The sequence below is a fragment of the Schistocerca gregaria genome, chromosome X, assembly GCF_023897955.1.
Source record: "Schistocerca gregaria isolate iqSchGreg1 chromosome X, iqSchGreg1.2, whole genome shotgun sequence".
NCBI classification, from domain to species: Eukaryota; Metazoa; Arthropoda; class Insecta; order Orthoptera; family Acrididae; genus Schistocerca; species Schistocerca gregaria.
Window position 1 is genome coordinate 91,128,753 of NC_064931.1, and position 23,795 is coordinate 91,152,547.

Sequence of the window (23,795 nt, forward strand, 5' to 3'; positions counted from 1 at the left end):
GAGCTAATGCTCCACCTACAATCCTCTGTTGTCAGTTGGTTATTAATTACAATATCCAGCCCCTCTTTTTTAAAATTTCAGTTTGTAAAAAGAATCTAACAGGAACCAGATATTTCTTCTTTCAGTTTTTTCAGATCTGGCAAGCAGTGTACTGGTTTCTCAGACAGATATTTTTGTCTAATAATTCTAATTTATTCTAATCAGCAGTATTCACTTTAAGTGAACTTAACATTGTGTAGTACTTGCTTTTAGCTTCATTTCTAGATGTAAGATGTGGCACTGTCTTTTAGGACAGTAACAACAAGATTTACTCTGTTCTAGAAAGATTTTGTGGCCTAGAACAGAGCATTAACCAAAGTTCACAAATATAATCATTTCACAAGAGAGTAGAGTTGCTATGAAAAAGAGAACATCGGTTTAATATGAAGGAGTCTATAAGTTTAATATATAAATTTTGCACCTTGTTTCAGTGATATGTGGATGAAGTATGTATGTGACCTAGTGCAGAGAATCTTATTTTACTGTCATTTAGATTAGCTGTAAACTCATGGAGTGCTTCCATAGTATACTATGATGAGACATATTAATAATGAGTCAAGCTTCATATAATATTCTGTATAGTGTATTAAGTTTCAAAATGATATCCAATACTGTCTACCAAACTATGAGTATGTTTTCCATGTCTAACAGTTAAGAGAATCACTGTGAGGTATAAAATACACATGGTAACTAACTAAATGTTCGTGAGTGCTGCATTCCTAAATACTTTGTACATCCAAATTTAGGATGATTTATATTGCTATAAGTTTATAGCAGCTGATCAGAATGTCATAGGTTTAGCCATTCCTGTGGTGTGGAAAATTGTTACAAAGATCGATGGTGATCAGTTCGGTAATAGTAGTAGTAGTTTTACTCATCCATGGATCACTTTTATGTGGCTATTGGACACGTTGTGACATTACAGGTTATTCATATATACAGGCTTTTACAGACTTATATGTTTAGTTTGCTGAAAATTGAATAGGTAGTGCACTGTGGCCTTATAGTGAGAGTCATTTGCCAGAAGTAATTTAGCGAAACTACAGAAAATCTATATCAGAATGGCTGGGTGGTGATTTGAGCCTTCATTCTCTGAAATGCAATGCCAATTTGTTAAAAACTTGTTTGTTGACAAACTCAGTTGAATTATCCTTACTGTACAATATTGTAAAAATCTGGTGCTATACAGTTCATTCATTTCTCTACACATACACACTCTCAGCTGACATCAAGACCAGGACAATGATGTTTGTATTCTATTGTATGTACCACAACTTCCCATTTGCTTGCCTGTAAAACAAGTGACCATCCATCCAGAATATTTGAGATGTTGAGTTCAGAAAGTTTAGTATTACCCACTGCAGAGCTTCAGTGTGTGGTTTTCCAGCAATAAAAGAAACATTATACTTGAAAACTGTGTTGTGAAATAATGGAATTGTGTTATTACTATTTAATTGTTGCACTTTAAAAAAATCTACTCTGTGCCATATAAGTAATCCTTTATTTTGTAGAGTGTATTGTTTGACAGGTATTTTTTCATTTTCTTTTTAACAAGTTTGTTTCAGTAATCTCCTTAGGCAGTTTATTGTAGGTTCATTCCTTGGTATAAAATGGTACTTTGAGTTTTATGTTTATTCTTCCTTGTTTGAAACTATTCTAATCCTAGGATGTTATACATAGAAAATCAGTGATAAAATCTCAATAATCATGACAAACTTTTATCAAAAGTCTAATAAGAAGCTTTTTCATAATTTTTGAGTGAGTATGAAAACTAGAAAGTCATTAAATCAATATTCTGCACTCACTAGAGTGGTGGAATATAAGAGCTTAGAAAAATTATATATTACTGGTGCTGAATTGCAGGCAAATAATTAGTCAAAAGTAAACAGAAGCAAATATATAGCATAAGTGTCTGTCAGATATGTTATATGCATTACAGACATGGGATTCTGCATTATCTAATGCTCTACTATACTGGTGTGGAAAACTTATGGATGAAAATAACTTTCACATGATGAGTCACTGCCAAGTGAAACCAGGTGAAATAGCCCACTGAAACTTTGAACATACATATAAATAACTGCTACAGTACAGTACAGAAGGTAACTGAAAAAATACACAAAAAGACAAACAGAACTGACACTTTTATTCAAAGACAATAGTTTCACTGAAGTCACCACAATTTATGGTGGTCCTCTGGACAGTACAAAAGTTACACTAAAATCACTACAATTTATGGTGGTCCTCTGGACAGTACAAAAGTTACACTAAAATCACTACAATTTATGGTGGTCCTCTGAACAGTCCAAAAGGCAGGACATGATTCTTAACAGGATGTGTGATCAGCATAGAAAGCAATGCGTGATATGCAATATACTGCCGTGCTAGCCACGATGTTAGTAAGTTGTTTTTGTGGTAGGGCATTCCTTTCCTTCACCATCACAAATCACAACTGCTGGATGGTCATTGGTGCATGTCAGTACACCAAGGCAACATTATGCCTCATCACACTGGGTGCACCAAAACAATAATGTTTGACAGTGCTCCTGGATGCATTATGTACTCTGATATGGTGACAGGTTGCAACATATAATGCACTCATAAACATTGTTGAACAGTATTGTTCTGATGGTCCAAGTGTCATGGTGTGGGGAAGCATAATGTTGCATGGATGAACTGACCTCCTCAGTGGTGCATTTGGCCCTGACTTCATTTTTATGGATGACAATGCACAACCACATCTAAATGTGCAGGCGGAGGAGTTCTTGGAATGAGAAGATATTCAACAGACTGACTGGCCTACCTGTTCACCCAACTTCCCAACTTAAATCCCATTGAGCATGTGTGATATGCATTTGGGAGATGTGCTGCAGCATATCCACATGCACGAACAACCATTCAGTGGTTGTCAACCGTACTGCTGGAAGAATGGAACACCCTACTACGTAAAGTCCTTCACAACCTTCTGGCCAGAATGGGAGCACACTGTAGAGCATGCTTTGCCATCTATGGTGATCACTCACTCTATTAATAACTGTGTCTCACCTTTTGCAGTGTCCAGGGGAGTGTCAGGAATAACTGTTACATTGTAGAAAGGGTGTTTCAGTTGTTGTTGTTGTGGTCTTCAGTCCTGAGACTGGTTTGATGCAGCTCTCCATGCTACTCTATCCTGTGCAAGCCTCTTCATCTCCCAGTACCCACTGCAACCTACATCCTTCTGAATCTGCGTAGTGTAGTCATCTCTTGGTCTCCCTCTACGATTTTCACCCTCCACGCTGCCCTCCAATACTAAATTGGTGATCCCTTGATGCCTCAGAACATGTCCTACCAACCGATCCCTTCTTCTGGTCAAGTTGTGCCAGAAACTTCTCTTCTCTCCAATCCTATTCAATACTTCCTTATTAGTTATGTGATCTACCCATCTAATCTTTAGCATTCTTCTGTAGCACCACATTTCGAAAGCTTCTATTCTCTTCTTGTCCAAACTATTTATCGTCCATGTTTCACTTCCATACATGGCTACACTCCATACAAATACTTTCAGAAATGTCTTCCTGACACTTAAATGTATACTCGATGTTAACAAATTTCTCTTCTTCAGGAACGCTTTCCTTGCGATTGCCAGTCTACATTTTATATCCTCTCTACTTCGACCATCATCAGTTATTTTGCTCCCCAAATAGCAAAACTCCTTTACTACTTTAAGTGTCTCATTTCCTAATCTAATACCCTCAACATCACCCGACTTAATTCGACTACATTCCATTATCCTAGTTTTGCTTTTGTTGATGTTCATCTTATATCCTCCTTTCAAGACACTATCCATTCCGTTCAACTGCTCTTCCAAGTCCTTTGCTGTCTCTGACAGAATTACAATGTCATCGGTGAACCTCAAAGTTTTTATTTCTTCTCCATGGATTTTAATACCTACTCCGAATTTTTCTTTCGTTTCCTTCACTGCTTGCTCAATATACAGATTGAATAACATCGGGGAGAGGCTACAACCCTGTCTCACTCCCTTCCCAACCACTGCTTCCCTTTCATGTTCCTCGACTTTTATAACTGCCATCTGGTTTCTGTACAAATTGTAAATAGTCTTTCGCTCCCTGTATTTTACCCCTGCCACCTTCAGAATTTGAAAGAGAGTATTCCAGTCAACATTGTCAAAAGCTTTCTCTAAGTCTACAAATGCAAGAAATGTAGGTTTGCCTTTCCTTAATCTTTTTTATAAGATAAGTCTTAAGGTCAGTATTGCCTCACGTGTTCCAACATTTCTACGGAATCCAAACTGATCTTCCCAGAGTTCAGATTCTACTAGTTTTTCCATTCATCTGTAAAGAATTCACATTAGTATTTTGCAGCTGTGACTTATTAAACTGATAGTTCAGTAATTTTCAAATCTGTCAACACCTGCTTCCTTTGGGATTGGAATTATTATATTCTTCTTGAAGTCTGAGGGTATTTCGCCTGTCTCATACATCTTGCTCACCAGATGGTAGAGTTTTGTCAGGACTGGCTCTCCCGAGGCCGTCAGTAGCTCCAATGGAATGTTGTCTACTCAGGGGGCCTTGTTTCGACTCAGGTCTTTCAGTGCTCTGTCAAACGCTTCACGCAGTATCATATCTCCCATTTCATCTTCATCTACATCCTCTTCTATTTCCATAATATTGTCCTGAAGTACATCGCCCTTGTATAGACCCTCTATATACTCCTTCCACTTTTCTGCTTTCCCTTCTTTGCTTAGAACTGGGTTTCCATCTGAGCTCTTGATGTTCATACAAGTGGTTCTCTTCAGTGTTCCAGTAACCAGTCATAATTTTTAAAATATTGAAAGTACTGCACAGATTAAGGAATTTATTAAAACACTGTAAAAATATTATTTTGTGTGAGATTTCTTTCTTTGTCAGTCCGTGCCTTGACATATGGATGTCAATTTGTCCTATAAAGTTGTGATGGTGTGTGTTGTCTCTCATATCAAACTCACATAAGTTGCTTTTGGGATACATTGGGGTTGTATAGAGATCCCTGTTTCTTAGGATTACTTTGCTTTTTATTGTGTTTACTTTTAAAAATTAAAAAAAAAATCAGAATTTTACTGTTATAACAGCATTGCACCATATCAGTATGGAACAAGAGGTGTGTGACTGAAAACGACCAAAGTATGCCATCCCCATATGCTAATTAGTGACAGATCTGTCAGTTTCTACATGGGATAGTACACTTGAGCTTTTCTCTAGGAGAATGACTAATATGTTTCTCCCAGTTTAATTTGCAATCAATGTGGAAGCCTACTAGTTCCACAGATATGCTTCTGACATCTTTAGTCAATCCTAGAAGTAGTTCCTGTGTTTTATCAAGATTACTGAGGAGTTCATTATAAGACAACCAGTTTATTGCTATTTGAAATTTTTCCTGATTTGTCCAGTGCAATTTTGTGATCTCATGGTGTATACTGACCAATGACATATTGTCTGCATAGCATACACTTAACTAGCTCCTACATGAGAAGGTAAAACATTAATTGCAAAGGGTGCAACTTCTGCATTTTCACTAACAATCCATTACTTACTCTGATGTCATTGATGAGATTAGAACATAGCATCATTTTATTTGTATTTCATTTAATTAAAACAAAACATATTTTATTGAATTCAGATAAAAAATTGATTCATGGCATGTATGACACTAGTGGCTGGTTTCTGTCACCAGCTAAATACAGTAATATCCACCATCTCATGTCACAGAAAGAAGCATATTGGCAAAAACTCAGTTATTGTACATTTTCATATGGGATGTTTGCAAATTTATGTTACAAACTTCTAGGACTTGTATATGGGTGTGGCTAGATAATATTTTCAATTGGAGCTCATGTCTGGAAACATGCTGTTTCTGTGCTAGAACCATCTAAAATCATGTTATTAACACTACCACTTTTACAAGTAATTGATTAGATGTGAGCCAGTAAATCACTTGTTTTACAATTCCACTGATTAATAGCCAAATAAATTGCTCATGTACTCATTGACGGGTTCTCTTCAACATGATCCAGTACAGCCTCTTCCAATTCAAGTGTGCAGTGTCTCCTTGGAGCACCACAGTCACACATTCTGATGGTGAAGCCATTGCGTAATTAAAGCGATTGTGTAACTGTAGTGAAAAGGGTATGCGATGGAGTCAGACATTGTGGAGAACAATCTTGTTAAAGGCGATGAGCAGCTCTTCCATTGCCGTGAGCTTTGCCGTTCAGAAGGATCATGTCAGTTTATCTGCAACTGTGTACTCAACCAATGTTACTCTGACTCTGACACCTGAATGAGGCTTAAATCAGGTCAGAGAGGTAGGGGAGACATCAAATGACATCAGCCAGTCCAATGCAACCAGCCCCCACCGTGACTATCCTGTTGCATACCTATCTAAAAAACATGTTTTCAAATGGCTGTAGCAGTGAAACGGTATAATTCTGGGCATGACTTCCTATTCAAAATATCATGTACTTACTACCCTCTACAAATCCTAGAAGTTTGAACAGAAATTTACAAACACCTTTTAGAATTTGGGTGACTTTACACACATGTAACACATGAAACAAAGATAGCTTAATTCAAAATAAGCAAATACAAGTGTATATAATTTCAAGACCTTATCAAAAAAATTAGATCTACAATAAAAATTTAGTAGAGTAAATGAAATAGTTGCAAAGTATCCATGTACTGCCTGATAGTTATATAGCTGATTCTGATTCCATATTCTGAAGAGTGACACAGTTGTAAAACACGAATGCCACAAGAAAGGATAAGTATTATGTAGCTGTTATTAGTACACTAGTTTCCTAAACAGTTGTCTCCAATCAGTTTGGAGGGGAAAATTGTACATTATCCTTCACCAAAGTCTTCTGTAGGTTGTGCATTGTCAATGTAATCATTTTCCCCTACTTTGTGCTTTTAACTTTTTCTCATTTTCAGAATGTCTTTTCTTATTTTTTGACACAACCATTTTGTAACATCCTCATCACACCATATCATGATACTCCCTGGCAGATTAGAACTGTGTGCCAGACTGAGACTCAGAGTCAGGACCTTTGCCTTTCACATGCAAGTGCTCTACCAACTGAGCTACCCAAGCACGACCCACACCCTGTCCTCAAAGCTTTACTTCCACCAGTACCTCACCTCCTACTTTCCAAACTTTGCAGAAGCTCTCTGCAAAATTTGCAGAACTAGTACTCCTGGAAGAAAGGATATTACGGAGACACAGCTTTGTCACAGCCTGGAGGATGTTTCCAGAATGAGGTTTTCACTCTGCAGTGGAGTGTGCACTGATACGAAACTTTCTGGTTGATCAAAATAGTGAGAATTTCATTCTGGAAACATCTCCAAGGCTGTGCCAAAGCCATGTCTCCACAATATCCTTTCTTCCAGGAGTGCTAGTTCTGCAACTTTCACAGGAGAGCTTCTGTGTTGTTTGGAAGGTAGGAGGCGAGGTACTGGCAGAAGTAAAGCTGTGAGGATGAGGTGTGAGTCATGCTTGGGTAGCTCAGTTGGTAGATCATTTGCCCACGAAAGGCAGAGCTAGCAAGTTCAGGACTTGGTCCAGCACACAGTTTTAATCTACCAGGAAGTTTCATATCAGTGCACACTTCACTGCAAAGTGAAAATCTCATTCTGGACACCATATCATAGTTACTGACATTGATCTCTATTGCAAGATTCCTACTCCATCAATTTCTTTCACTTTAGAACCTGCACCATCCATCCAGCCACTAACACTTACTCCAGTCACACTACTGTTAAATCCTACAATACCACAAATAAAATCAAACAATGGAAAATCCAGGATGGAATGTAATAATATTATGAAAAGGATAGTTGTTACTCAACATATAGCAGAGATGCTGAGTCACAGATAGGCATAACAAAAACACAAAACCAGGTTTTGCCCAACAAGGTGTGTGTTTTATGACAGTTTTTGTGTTGTGTCTATCTGTGACTCAGCATCTCCGCTATATGGTGGGTAGCAACCATCCTTTTCATAATACCACAGGCGGAGCAACATGTGACACCACATCCATTGGTTACCAACTGAACTATTTTCATTGCTTGGATTTCCACGAAAGGATTTCCACTATTAAACTGGCAAAGCACACGAAGAAACACTGAGAGATGTCTACCCTTGGGAATGGCAGTAAACTATTGCTGATCATGCGATACAAGATGACACAAGAGACCTGAGTGTGTGGCATTTCCTGTCAACTGAAGTATATAAACAATTAAATTCCGAGCCCCCATTAAATTATGCCACACATCCATACAATTGATTGGAGCAATAACAATGATGAATTTAACTGGCTTTAGTTTATTCCAGGAGATTGGTCCCAGTTTAATAGTGGCAATCCTTTCATGATAAAGATTTGTGTTTTACATACAATAAATCAAAACATTCATTCAAAGTACACTATTTATTAGTAAAGACAGTTCACAGAGATCATAGTTCACAGTATCCACAATAACAGCTATCAGCCTGGTTTTTTCTCTGTTGCTAACTTAATTTTTGGCAGGTCTTCATAAGAAACAAGATAATGGATGTCTTGACAACCTACCTCAACATAAACTGTGATAGCCCTTAGGGGCTGCAAAGTGACAAAAATAATGTAAAAATGTGTAATTCATAGCAGAAGTAAGCTGCTTTACCACTATCAATGTTTTGATTTATATTAATTTTTACATAAAAGCATTTGTCCAGTGTATATTACAGTAACTTCAATGAATAATATTGTGGCAGCATCAGTATTTGAGTTATCTATTCCTTCCACAAATCATTATGCCTTCTTAGTGAAATAAAATCCTCACCTGAGTCAAGTAACATGGCAGACAAATGGTGGACCCAACACAACAAGAGCAAGGCAATAGCAGTCTAAGCTGCAATGAAGTGTGACAAACTTTCGACATAATGCTGTCAACAGATCAAGTATGAGCCACAATCCAAATCGAGATCAGAGGGAGAAACTAATATCAAAGTGAAGTTGTCTGTGAGTAGTCAGTAGTATGGGGAGACAGTAACAAATGCTATCAGATGAAGTACATGACTGACTGAGCAGTTGATGTGTGGTGGTATTTATGCTGGCGTGACACCATTGGCCAGTGTTGTTTGTGTGTGAAATGTTATGGGACTTAACTGCTAAGGTTATCAGTCCCTAAGCTTACACACTACTTAACCTAAATTATCCTAAGGACAAACACACACACCCATGCCCAATTGTGGACTCGAGCCTCCGCCGGGACCAGCCGCACAGTCCATGACTGCAGCGCCTTAGACCGCTCAGCTATTCCTGCGGGGCTTGGCCGGTGTGTTTGTGTGGTGAGACAGTGGTGCACTCACTAGGTGAGTGCAGCACTGCAGTGACACTGCCCTCTATCAGCGATTGAGATCTGTTTGTTCTGTTTGACATTCAACTTCTGCACAGCCCGATACCAGAAACGTAATTTTTACAAAATTTATAGCAACTGTGAAATGTTTCATCTTAAAGAAATTATTTTACTGACTCCCAAGCTGGTCTTAGATTTTGTGAGACAACTATATTTTCAAAGCTATGGGTAATTTAATATTGTGGTTAATATTTTATTAATATGAATTCACCTGATGTGTTTGGATCTCATTGTAGGTGTAAGACATTATCTTTTGCCTGTGAAATTAGTCAAATGACCTATGTTTTTGAAAACATCATTTAATTGAATTTTGATATTGCACAGCAGATTCCTTTGTAAATACATTATACAGCTGAGCAAGTAGCCAAAAGAGTAGGTCCCCCATGAAACCTATTATGATGATGTGATCTGTAGTTGTTATAGATCCTCAACTCATGGTAACAAAACATATGATAATGAATTTATCTGATTTCAACATTGAGAATATGAATTTCTTAGAGGAATCTGAAAATGCCATTTTAGTAGGTTTGTTTGGTATCTACAGAATCAGCAAGCAGCCATCAATGTTTCATTGTTGTTAAAAAAAACATGTCTTGACAAGACATAAATTCTATTTTTGTTATACACAAGTTATATTAAGGTCAAATAGTCTGTTGCAAGGTGCTGCAACTGACATAACTTTGATAACAGATCACTTAAATTATGTCTCAAGTGTCTGCTACACAATATGAGGCAATTGGGTCCTCCCTCTTAGTTCGAGTTTCTTTGAACTCCAGAAATGTGAAACTGCTCTCCAACATATACTGTTCACACTCCTTATATTCCCTGCCAGACCTGGTAATAATACTAAACATGAACAACACTAATGCAGTCAGTTCGCTGTTCGATCTGTCACAGAGAATTGCAACTCTTACTATTTTTGTACCTGTCAACAGTATGTAGACAGTTACATTGATAGCTAACCATGTCTTCTGGGTGCTTCACGTTTTGTCATGTAGTGTATTTTCAGATCCCCCTATTCTTATGCACTTACAATCCCCACCCCCACCTCCCCTATTTAATTATTTATGTTTTTCATTGATAGCATTCCTTATTTCCTTAACAATTTACCCTCTTTCTTTTTCTCAACATCTTTTCTCTTATATTTTCTTCTACTTTTTTATCCATTTTACTTAACTTTTTATCTTCATCTTTCGTCTCTTTTCACTTGGTTTTCCCCATCCCCTTTTCTGCTCTCCTTTAGTTCTTAATGGTACCATTCATTCAACTTCTCATTTCTCCTCCTCTCAATCCATCTTTATTTCTCACTCTGCCCTATCATCACTTCTGGGCACAAGCTGTGTATTACTCTCTTATGTTCCCCTCTTATCTTTGTTTCTGTGTCTCCCCTTTTATCTTTGTTTCTTCTCATCCTCACAGCTGGTGGGTCATTCTCATCCTTTTATCTGAGTGACCCATTATTCCTCCCGATGTATCCCTTTTTCCTCCATGTGGAAGAACTGACTGTTCTGTAATGTAGGAATAATTTTTATATGTCTTTAAATGTATTAGTCAATGTTAAAGAAATTATACCTCCTGAAAGAATATACTGGCCACCCACTGTGTCTTCTTATAATTTTACAATTTTATGGAGTGAATTCTTCTTTTGAACATTGCACAAAATATGATCTATGTTAGTTTCCATGTAGCCCTGACAAATTTAAAATTATGGTAAAAGAGGAATTAAAAATTGGCATCTGTGAGTACAAGAAGTAAAATAGAAGAAAGACTCCAGCTTGGTGCCAGACTACACTCTGCTCCTTCTGAAATCCCATGTGGGGATGCCAAGCACATTGAATCCAAATGAATGAATCATCAGACCATAGTCAACAATTGAATGAAATTTGTTGATGTTAAGTATTTTGACCAGGACGATTGCACTCATCTTGCTGTTACTGAACAGTACATCATCTCTCTACTTTCATCTATATTTTTACTATCAACAGTATAACTGATAATTCCAAGAATGAATAATGTAGATATGTATGCCAGTATATTTGAGGTTTATGAAATAAAATAAAATTTCTTTGGAAACTCTTCTGAGAAAATGACACATTATTATTAATATAATACAAAAGAGAAATTCTTTACTTTGTTTCTGAATGCATTCTACACTGAAAATTCCATATATTATAGCTCTTGCAAACTGGTATAAAATTTTATGGCTCTGAGCACTATGGGACTTAACTTCTGAGGTCATCAGTCCCCTAGAACTTGGAACTACTTAAACCTAACTAACCTAAGGACATCACACACATCCATACCCGAGGCAGTATTTGAACCTGCGACCATAGCGGTCACGCGGTTCCAGACTGTAGTGCCTAGAACCGCCTGGCCACCCCCGCCGGCGAAAATTTTATGTTATAGACCAGAATTTCTGGTCTATTGTTTCCCAACCGTTCTTAGACCATTACCCCTGAGTGCAACCAGATGTTATACAGTACCACCATCTTCCCCCTACCACCACTCCCCCGTCATCACCAAATTTAGCTCTTAACTAAACTTCAGAATGAAAAACAACTTCCTTTGAACACTTTTATTTTAAAAATAGTGAAAGATGAATGGTATTTAGTTTTGTGGGTGTTTGATTAAGTCACAAACTAATGAGTCACTGAGACAGTTGGTAATGCTTATGTGTACAACCATTTTTGTATTTGAGCTGTTTTCAGTAAGAGCACATCATAAATCATGCTCCAGATCCATTCAGTTACTTGTTTTAACAATAATATTATTATTCAGTCCTGGACTTCACAAATACTTGTTTTTATTGTTATTGCTATCATAGTGGAAAAAAAATTCACATCTGCAAATCTTGACACCCACATTTATTTTCCACATGTCATGTGTTGTATTCAGGTAGAGGGAAAATAGGGTAGGCACTAATTACAGGTCATGCATCCCCTGCACAACTGCTTTCCCTAGTGGCACTTGCTTCACCTGCACCCGCCTTTAAAATGAACCAAGCTAAAATGTGTGCACTATACTTACTATTAGTAAATTATTTGATTGCTGGATTCCTTAATTCTGAACTGGTAGAAATTAGAAGACTTCAGTCTGTAACACTATGTTTCTGGTCACTCTAAAAATAAGTAATAATAATAGTAATATTGTGTACAGCACAATAGTAGCCCTTATACAGGTTGTTCCAGGAGGAATGGCCAATATTCAGGGATATAATTGGAATGATCATTCATAGCAGAAAGATCTAGTAAATGTGGGCTCAAGATGCATACCTTAAGAACTGTGAGCACTTCTTCATCTTCAATTCTGTAGAACGAACCTCTTCTAATGTAAGGTTCTTGCTTTCCACATTTTGGAGGAGACAGTATGGACCAAAACAACAAAGAGATGTTTAGTACACATGGGCTCTAGAATGAATAACGTAAGCATTTCAGTAGGAGAGATGTTTTTCACACTAGCAAAGATTAACCGCTCATAGCTCTCCTATCTTTCAAACTTTACAGAAGCTCTCCTGCGAAACTTACAGAACTAGCAGTCCTGAAAGAAAGGATACTGTGGAGACATGGCTTAGCCACAGCCTTGGGTATGTTTCCAGAATGAGAGTGCGCTGATATGAAACTTCCTGGCGGATTAAAACTGTGTGCTGGACTGAGACTTGAACTCAGGACTTTTGCCTTTTGTGGGCAAGTGCTCTACCAACTGAACTACCCAAGCACGACTCACACCCCATCCTCACACCTTTACTTCAGCCAGTACCTCGTCTCCTACCTTCCAATCTACACAGAAGCTCTCCTCTGAAACTTGAAGACTAGCACTCCTGAAAGAAAGGATATTGCGGAGACATGGCCTAGCCACAGCCTTGAGGATGTTTCCAGAATAATAATTTCACTCTGTAGCAGAGTGTGCGCTGATATGAAACTTTCTGGCAGATTAAAACTGTGTGCCGGTCTGAGACTCGAACTCAGGACCTTTGCTTTTCACGGGCAAGTGCTGTACCAACTGAGCTACCCAAGCATGACTCACACCCTGTCCTCAGACCTTTACTTCTACCAGTATCTTGTCTCCTTCCTTCCAAACTTTACAGAAGTGCTCCTGTGAAACTTGCAGGACTATCACAACTGAAACAAAGGATATTCAGGAGACATGGCTTAGCCAGAGCCTTGTGGATGTTTCCAGAATGATAATTTTCACTCTGCAGTGGAGTGTGCGCTGATATGAAATTTCCTGGCAGATTAAAACTATGTGCCAGACTGAGACTCAAACATCTACATCTACATCCATACTCCGCAAGCCACCTGACGGTGTGTGGCGGAGGGCCTTTGGACCTTTGCCTTTTGCTGGCAAGTGCTCTACCAACTGAGCTACCAAAGCATGACTCACGCCCCATCCTCACACCTTTACTTCTACCAGTACCTCGTCTCCTACCTTCCAAACTTTACAGAAGCTCTCCTGTGAAACTTGCATAACTAGCACTCCTGAAAGAAAGGAAATTGCGGAGACACAGCTTAGCCACAGCTATGGGGATATTTCCAAAATGAGAATGTGGCTAAGCCATGTCTCCACAATATCCTTTCTTTCAGGAGTGCTAGTTCTGCAAGTTTCGTAGGAGAACTTCTGTAAAGTTTGGAAGGTAGAAGATGAGGTACTGGCAGAAGTAAAGGTGTGAGGACAGGGCATGAGTTGTGCTTGGGTAGCTCAGTTGGTAGAGCACTTGCCCGCCAAAGGCAAAGGTCCCAAGTTTGAGTCTCAGTCCAGCACACAGTTTTAATCTGCCAGGAAGTTTCATATCAGTGCACGCTCCACTGCAGAGTGAAAATCTCATTCAAGCATTTTCTTGTCTATTGCAGAAACTAATTAAAACTTGGAAAAGATATTTTCTTGAGATGTTAAGCATTTGTTACATATATGTCTCATGTTTACCATGACCAAAGTATGTGTCTAGTGAGTGGACTATGTGAAAACCTGTAATGTCCATAATGCTAGTAATTGAGAAAAAAATAGTTATTGATAACTTACATAGTCAATATTAATCTTACAAACTTGTGATAACAGTAAAGACTTAAAAATAGTGTATTTTCATGACTGAATCACAATCAAAGTCTTGTTTTTATCCTTCAGAAAATTTCATTTTACCTTTCAGGGGGAATTACTCCCAGGTTGGGAACCAATGGTCAAGTCTATACTTTGGAATAATATACTAAATTTCTGTTTTGCACCTGAGGCCATTATTGAGAGTACTCCATTTTAATAGGATCTATTTAAATGTTAATCAGTGTCACTAAAGAGCATATGCACTGGCAGCTGATACTAAAATTTGAAGGTGCTTGAAAAAGTCTTTTGATGTGGCTGGATAACACAATGCCTAAGAGTGTTGCTAACAAATGTCTAAGTTAAAGTATAAATCTGACACACATTTTCCAAACTATCACACAGCTTTGGTTCAAAGAAAGAAAGTGTTATATGGCAATGTTGACTGGGAAACCCTGAGGGTATGTTTAGCTGCATGATCAGAAAGGGTTTGCCTCCATCACACACAATGGTCTTTTTCCTTGTGGATCTTTAGATTTGTGCCTGTTGAGTGTAGGTGTATGTAACGGACGTGTCTATAATATGATGTCATGTTATTTCATGTCTGCATTTTATGATGGTGAAAGAAGGGAGGTGGTAAAACCAATGCTGGCAAACAGCCTACTTTTCTCAAATACTGTCAAGGGGCACTCAGAGCTTAATGACATCATATGATGGATGGCTAACTTTCAATGGTATAGCATGCCCTGTGGGCATGCCTATGGGTGAGTAGAGTGAAGCCTGCAAAGTCACGTTTGGCGACCAAAAAGCTGTCTACCATTTGCTGTGTCCACAGCACCAGCTTGTTCCCTTTTGTTTTGATGCTGTGAGCAGCAGTGAGCAGCTCCTGCGTGGCACTGGAATTCCTTAGATACCGGCAGAGAAAGTTTAACATGCTGAGAAAACGGCAGAGGTCCTTGAATGTCTTTGGGTGCAGGAAATCGAGTATAGCTTGTACTTTGTCAGGTAAGGGATGTGAGCAGGCAGGGGATATGGTGTGGCCCATGAATTCCACCTTGAGTCCAAATGTCGTGATGATGGCTGAATGTATGGCCAGAATCTGGGTGAAAGCTATGGAGCAGTCGATCATGCTGAAGATTGTAGCCCCAGCCAGCACGTTGTTGTAGCTGCATAGGAATGACACTGAGTACCAATCAGGGATAGTGCAGGAATTTAGCTTCCGGTAATCCCCATATGGGTGCCAGGAGCATCCTTCCCCTTAGCGAGGTGAAGGGCAGATGCTCACAGGCTCTTTGAAGGATGCAATATGCTGACAACGAGCAGCTCATCAAACTCAGCCTTAGTGGTGTCCAGTTTATGCAGCGCAAGTGGGCAGGGCCACCAGAAGATGGGTGGTCTGGACAGGTGTATGAGACCAAGAAATTGTGCCAGAAGGTCGGTGTATGGGCCAGAGTACGCCACCTGCTTCACATAGAAGAGAACAGTGAAAAGATTACGCACTTTGTTGATCTGCCAGTTTCTCTGTCAATTAGGTGTCAGTAGTAGTGCAGCATTACAGAGACCAGAGGTGATAAAGACGCTCTCCCAGTGTCCAAATGGCGTGATGATGGCTGTTGTCTGGTTGTACAGCCAGAATCTGGGTGAAAGCCTTGGAGCAGTCGATCATGCTGAAGATTGTAGCCCCAAGCCAGCACATTGTTGTAGCTGCATAGGTGTTAGTGTTTGATGAGGTCCACTCGATAATGGGGTCAGTAATGTTGGTGATATTGAAAGACCAGGGCAGGTCCTGTTGCATGTGTGACGATGAATGACATACCTAGCGACAGTGAAGTTATTTGCTGTTGCCAAGAGAATGGCTGAGGTGGCGTCAGCATTTTGTACATGCAGCCATGGGAGAATAGACTACTCGGAGCCAGTGTCTATGAGGAATGGCAGGGCAGAATGGGTATCACAGAAGAGCAGGCACTGGGAGACCAAGCAACAATTGTGCATGTCTAATCCTGGTGGTTGTTGGCATTTGGGTGCCAAGAGCGGGGTTCTCTGCAGTTCATGGTGTTTGGGCTGAAGTACTCAAAATATCAGCAGAGGCCGGCCCTGTCGTGAGGGGCACTGGCAGGCCGGCTGTAGCTGCAGTGTTGTTGTGGTTGTTATGCTGGCAGCTGTAGCTGCATAGGCTGTGGTGGTCAGAGTTGAGTTGGACCGCAATTGGTTCAACATTGCTATGTTGACACTGAGGCAGGCAAGCATGTTGTATACTCCTACTGTTGAATGCTGTGCTGTAGGGCCGGGACCGGTGACATCATTAGTGGTATATTGAGCAGCAAGGATGAGCACATGGCGTGGTGACTGGCCAGATGATGGCCAGCTGGCTGCGCCAGGTGGGGCTGCACTCACTGGCAGGGATGCCAGCGTCTATTGCACCTTGTTGGCATCAGTCATGGAGAGGTCGGCATGTGACACCACTGCTGTATGTATTGGGGCCAGGAGGCAAGCTAGCCAGATGTTATAAAGAAAATCATTGGAGACCATGTGTGGTTCTGTCAGACTTCAGAGGTGGCACAGGAACTGAGAGGGTTCAGTTCCCACACTGCTCAAGGGAAAGAAGGACCTGGATGCACTGTATTTCAGAAGAGGTGAGTTGTGTCATGAGGCAGCGCTGGGGTGTCTCGTTGTGGTCGGTGGCTGTGGGTGATGAGATGATGTCAGGGACTTCCACTGCATGTGTAGGCTCAAGCTTATGCTGCAGCTGGTGAAGATCACATCTGCTGGGTCCCACAGATTAAGGGCAGCAGATGAGCTGCAGCATGGCCAGCCGGAGTGGTGAATCGCATGGTGGTGCTTCAAGGCCAGGAGAGTTGGCAGAGATGAGGACCAGCGTGGACAGTGGTGTGGAGTCCAGCTTCAGTGGCTGGTCCACCTGTAGTTGTGTCGCCATGTTGCATGCACAAGGTGGCATTGCAGTGTTCCAGTTCCGCAAGGAGTGTGGAGATAATGTCATGTGACACTAGCATAGCAGCTGCATGCACTGGGGTGTCGATTGGGTCAGAAGCAGTAGCCATTCATCTTTAGGTTGCACAAGAGGTGGCAACAAGTTCATGGTGCAAAGCACACCAGTGTCCATAGCATGAAAACACAAGTTGCTGGGTACACACGTGCAGGAGTCGGAGCATGTGCCTAAAGGGGCAAGGCAGGCAGTAATGTGCCAAAATAGAATATTAAGTTGACTGAGTCCATCGTTGGGTCACCAGTGAAGAAATGTTCCTTCCTTTATTGAACTAAGTAACATGCAAAGTTGCAAACACATGAAAGACAGGTCTGCACGTGGCTGGAGTAACACAAATAGCCTCAGGTTCAAAATGTAAAACAGTCACTCACTCGCGATGTGAAAACACCAGTCGGGTATGGCACAGTGGAAACAGTGGAGTTGGAGAAATAATTGCCTCATCCCAGTGTTCACTGCATGTATGTACTTACAATAACTGCACAAAGACACGCAAAGTAAAATTTATAGCCTCACAGGAGTGCAACGCAAAAACACAATATCCACTGTGATTGCATGCCAGGGGTAAAGGCAACACGGTGCAGTCATCTTGCAGCATTGTAAAAGCATTAATGTCAGGTGCACCCTCTCATGGCCAGTTCCTCATGACACAGGCGTAGAGTAGCAACTGAAGTGGACAGTTCAAGGGATGGAGAAAGACTGGCGAAACTTAGTTGGTAGAAGCCTTGCTAGAAGCAGCTATTGTTCCGCACTGGTAGTCAGTGACTGTAGCGGTGAAGTGCCCTGTCACACAAGATTGACACCTGTGAACAGAAGAACTATGTGAGTTGTTGAAACTCATTGCCTTAGAAGACAGCTATAGCAAGTTGAGAGCAAATGGAACTGCTAAGACAGCTGTGTGGTGAAAGGTTGCCATCCCCACAGCTTCCTTTTTTCTTAGTAACTGATATGTGTATCAAATTTGGTTATACTAATTGATCCCAGAGCTTATGAGGATATGTTGTACATATGCATACATAACATATATTGTGCACAGATATGTCTGATTCTCTGCTGTTTTACATGGTAAATTTGTCTATGGTATTCAGCCATGTGGCTTGATCTTAGGTCCTGAAACACATTGACAAAGTTAGTGGCTTTCTGCAGAGCTCATCCTCGCAACCTGTTGACACACTGAACCGCACAAATAAGAGTAAAATTGCACTTCATACTTACAGAAGTATTTCTCCTTAACTAAACACAGGAAAATACTAATAGGTCATTTTCAAACATTTTTACGTCACCACTTTTCATCCTGTTCCCCAGCCACAGTGATAGTGGAGAATCTCACTCCCACAGTATTTTTATACCAATAATAAGTCATATATCTAACAAATTGAGTTGAAATTGCACCATGTGTTCCTGAGTTATTCTTCAGTGTCACCCGATTTCATTCCCACCCCTATGGGGTATAGATGATTCTTAGTCCCAAGGTGTCTTTTTCCAATTAGTAAGTTACTAGTAACCCTTGATTCTTTAAAATAATTGAACTTACCTATATAAAAGAACTTCAAACTTGAGACTACAAATGAGTTAAAGCATTAGATATTTGATGTTCAGCATGTAAGTGAGAAAAATTATAAAAGGCTTGAAACTATGTTTAAAGTTCATTAGAAGTTGCTAAGTGCTCACATTATCACCCACTTGGTGTGTATAGTCTAGGTAACTTGCACTTGATTGTAGAAGAACATAGTTTTTCGCTCATCTCAATGTTTGTGATGTCATATCTCCTGACCTATGTGTCATACAGTGCTATAATTTTGCAATCACATTAACTGGTATTAGTGGATAATAAATGTACTGTCTATGAAATATGTTGTTAATAAAGCTAGTAATAAATAAATAATAAATTCAACCATCATGCATAATGCGGCATCTTTTCTCGCATCTAATTGTTTATGATATATATCCTGAACTATGTGTCATACAGTGATATAATTTTGCACTTACACTCAGTGATGTATATGGATACTCTCTGCAAGATGTGTTGTGATTAAAGATAGTACTAAAGAAATAATAAATTGAAATCTTGTGCCTGATGTGGTAGGTTTCAGGCATCTCAGTTATGACATCATATCTCCTGAACTATGTGTCATACAGTGATATAATTTTGCTGGTACATTCGGTGTGTATATTGGATACTGTCTGGAAAATGTGGTATGAATGGGGTTAGAAGTAAAGAGGTAATAAATTAAAATGTCATGCCCATTGTGGCAGTTTTACTGCATGAACAGCGAAAAGGTAGTAAGCAATGAACTTTCCTCCAAAAGTTTCATAAAGGTCTGAAATTATATGTAAAGTTTGTAGCAAGTGGCTAAGTGCTCTCATTCTCAAATACTGGATGAATATAGTCTGGCTTTTTGCGTGCAGTGCATTACGAGATGTAGCTGTTTCTTACCACCAAAGTGCTTCTTTCTAGGTGGCAAGTTATATGTGTACCAAGTTTGATTGAAATTGAACCAGTAGTTTAGGAGAAGATGTTGAACAAACATACATACTTACATATATTTTCATAAGTTATAAAGATATGTTAACTAAAAATAGATTGTTTTTCCAGGTTGGTGATCACATTGAGAAGATAAATAATGAGAATCTGGTTGGTCGAAGACATTTTGAAGTGGCAAAGATGCTAAAAGAAATTCCAAAGGACACAACATTTACACTAAGACTTGTTGAGCCATTGAAGGATGGATTCAGTAAGTATTTCCAGTGCACTGACATAGCAAATAACAATGCCATTGAGCTCCAATATCAGTAAAAAAACTCAGTTTATATGGAAAAAATTAAGAATGTAAAGCTGTGTGATGTATGTTTATGGTAGTAGACTTGTTGCCCTTGATCACAAAAACTGTGTATACATAACAGAAAATGAGTAACATTGTTTCTTTATTTTGTTTCATAAATTTGTGTTTGATATATTGATTGAAATACAGTTAAAGGAACTCAGATAGGGAAGAGTGTAGAATACATGATACACAACCTGTATATAGAGTAATAATGATTTTATTGACACATGTATACACAGATCAACTGGACATGACAAAGGCATAATTCACACTAAACATTCAGAGTCCACACAGTCGCTCTCCCTGGTCAGTGATGTTGCTATTCCCACAGAGCTGCCCCACCCCCCTTCTGGTGCAGTCAAACATGGGTGGGAGAGAGACTATGCTGACAATCATCTATGCTCAGATGGCTGGACCATTTTTTGTAGGTGTAATTCTCATATCGGAGGCTAAACATCTTGTTTTTCTGCAGCAGTATAGCCATCGCACAGTGGAAGTAACTTGACTGATGCTGTGATACAGTTCTTTAGGTAGCGTAATCACTGCAGTATGACATCACTGTGACTGTTGTTTACATCATGGGTGTCAGTAGTTGTACTGTTACATTTAGTAGGTGGATGTCTTTAGTTGCATCTGTGATTCACTGCAGACAGCACATCTCATTGGCAAAGCATACACAGCCATCAGCACAATCCATGTGGAGAGGCCGAAATGCAAGTGGAACCAATATAGACTTGTACATACACGTGGAGAATCAGTGTCTGCCATGTGATGTGTTGCTACATCAACTGACTGTTGCTGCAGAGAAGTGTCATCCTCTCGGTCGGCGGTGATTGGGCTGAGTTGCATCATCTCAGTGGCAACCAGATGGAGGCTTGATGTCACGGGTGATTGCTGCATTGGAGAGGGGATGCCAGTTTCTTTGTCAGCTGTAGAACAAAGCTGTGATACCTCAGCCAGTTGGTATCATGTGCAGGTGAGGGTGTCATGATTGGTGATGGTCGCTTTAATACATGTGAGTTTGGATTCTTGCTTTCATGAGGTGAGTGGAGATTGCGGCAAAGCAAGATGGCTGCCATTGTTGGCAACATCAGCATCATGTTAATGAACATCATGTATGCGGTCGGATTTGCAAACGGACGACATATGACCCATTTTTTTGCATTTGTGACACACAGCCCAATGTTGCGGACAATTATCTTGTGAATGTTTCGTAAAACACCACAGACATGAAGGAAGTTGACATGGGTTTTGCTGCAGTTTCTTAGAGGTTTGTTTACGGTTAGGCCGAGGCTGGACTTGGGAGCATACTGCGGCCCTGTCGGCTGGCGGGGACATTCCACACGCTTTGTCAACAGCGCACAGAGGTTGTACTTCCCTGACGTCACCCCATGCCACTATTTGCGCTCCAGCGGCACAAGAAATTTCAAAATACTGAGCGATGGATAGGGCTTCATCTAGAGCCGGATTTGCCAACGGAAGGGCACGTTGCCTAACTTCTTTGTCGGGCGCCGACTGGATAATAGCATCCTGTACCATGGAATCAGTGTAGGATTCTTTGTGAACTTCAGTAACAAATTGACACTTTCGTCTGAGGTCGTGAAGTTCAGCAGCCCAAGCGCGATAGGATTGATTCAGTTGTTTTTGACAATGATAAAAGGCAACACGAGAGGCTACCACATGCGTATGCTTTTGAAAATAGACGGACAGAAGTGAGCATATTTCAGCAAAGAACAAAGATGCAGGATCTTTCAAAGGAGCCAATTGTGACAACAACCAATACATTTGAGGTGAAATCCATGAAAGGAACAGAGACTTACATGTTTGGTCGTCTGCGACATGAAATGCCAAGAAGTGCTGTCGAAGACGTTTTTCGTAATCAGACCAGTCTTCTGCCGTCTCGTCGTAAGGAGGAAAAGGAGGGAGAGACAATGACAAGAGGCACCCCACATTGGATGCCGTGACAAAATCACGAATCGCATTTGTGAGAAGCGTTTGCTGTTCTATGAGACCTCGCAATAGTTGCTCTAAAGTAGCCATGGAAACATGTGGGTCAGCGATTAAAAAGAAAAATTCACTACCTCGTCGCCAATTGTTATAACTTCAAGTTGAACAAATATATTTCAAGGGCGATGCAATACATGAAAGTCACAGATAAAGTAGACAGAGTAAGACATGTGTACACGTTAACAGTCAAATCATAACTGAGTCAAAGTCTAGCGGCCACTGACTGGCTGGCTGCTTAGGTGGCACTGCTGCTGCATGGCTGGCAGACAGCGCCGCATGTAGAGGACGTGCGTAACTGTGCGGCGCACTTTGAAAGATCGGCAAGTCACAACAAAAAATTTTAGTTTCAATAAGAAATTCCCTGTTTTGTTACAGCTCATGTCGGACCACATGCTGATCGTCGGAAGAACAAGAAACCTGCATTTGGCTCTGGGAAAGAAACAATAAGGTTCAGTGCTAATGGACCAGCCCAGATTCAGCCAGAGGTGAGTAAATAAAAATTAAAGAGTGAAAAATGGTAACCATTAACTTTAAATGAGTATACCGACAGTTTAGAAGCATACTGTAGATGATCAGGTAAGTGCAGTTTCCAAAGGCATGCAGGTACATTCTGAAATGTACACATTTAACATATAAAATTACCAGAAAGATCTTGACAGAATATATCTTTATAAGTTTTATGAATCCATGTTTTATTTTTAAACATGTTCAATTTAAGAAATTAAACAGTCAGCTAATTCTAATAACATGTTTCATAATAAGATGGATTTCAGGCTTTTATTCAGTCTCTTAGTACTTCTCTTAATACAGCTACATTTTTGTTGTCAGTTTGTTGACTGCATTTTGAATGTTGCAGCTTTGTTTCAGTCTGTAATCATTAGTTCCTGGTTTGATTCTTGTGTGCATATTATATGCTCTTTTGTACACTTTGGTATACATAGGTATTTACATAGAAAGCCTATTGATGCATGCTGCTACTGACTGCAGAATAAAAGACAGACAGCTGCAACATTTAAAATTTCATCACACACCTCAAACCAAGTAATTTAAATGAAAGGCTAGTTGCTGTATTTGTATGAGTAATTTAATCCACACACAATGTGATCAACTTCTACTATGATGGATAAAATCGTCTTAACATGTTTTGTTACATTTTTCAGCTTGATGATGTAGCTAAAGTAGCTATTGACAAAATCAACAGTCTTCTTGATTCATTTATGGGCATAAATGATGCTGAACTTGGTAAGAATGTTTTTAATCTATTTACTATTCCAGAGAGAAATTTGTTAAATAATTTTACATGCATTGTGAATTAAATTAAATTAAAACTATTTGAATTTGCAGGAAAATGCTTTTGTATTCATTAATAATGCTGTTTGGTGGCTCACAGAAAATTAACTTGCCATTAATCATAGTTTTCAGCAGCTTGCTGTCAGGTACAATTCTGGGAGAAACAAGCCTATATAAAATACT

The 23,795-nt window shown here is 39.7% G+C and overlaps 1 protein-coding gene across 2 annotated transcripts in view; it reads left to right on the forward strand.

The window, feature by feature from the left end:
- The window catches only part of LOC126298593 (PDZ domain-containing protein GIPC3), a 234,648-nt gene that overhangs the window by 201,656 nt on the left and 9,197 nt on the right, over positions 1-23,795 (forward strand). For both annotated transcript variants that reach the window (XM_049989968.1, XM_049989967.1), the window contains exons 4-6: positions 20,087-20,225; positions 22,698-22,807; positions 23,483-23,564. In XM_049989968.1, coding sequence (XP_049845925.1) covers positions 20,087-20,225; positions 22,698-22,807; positions 23,483-23,564 — 331 coding nt within the window. The remainder of the gene's footprint in view (positions 1-20,086; positions 20,226-22,697; positions 22,808-23,482; positions 23,565-23,795) is intronic.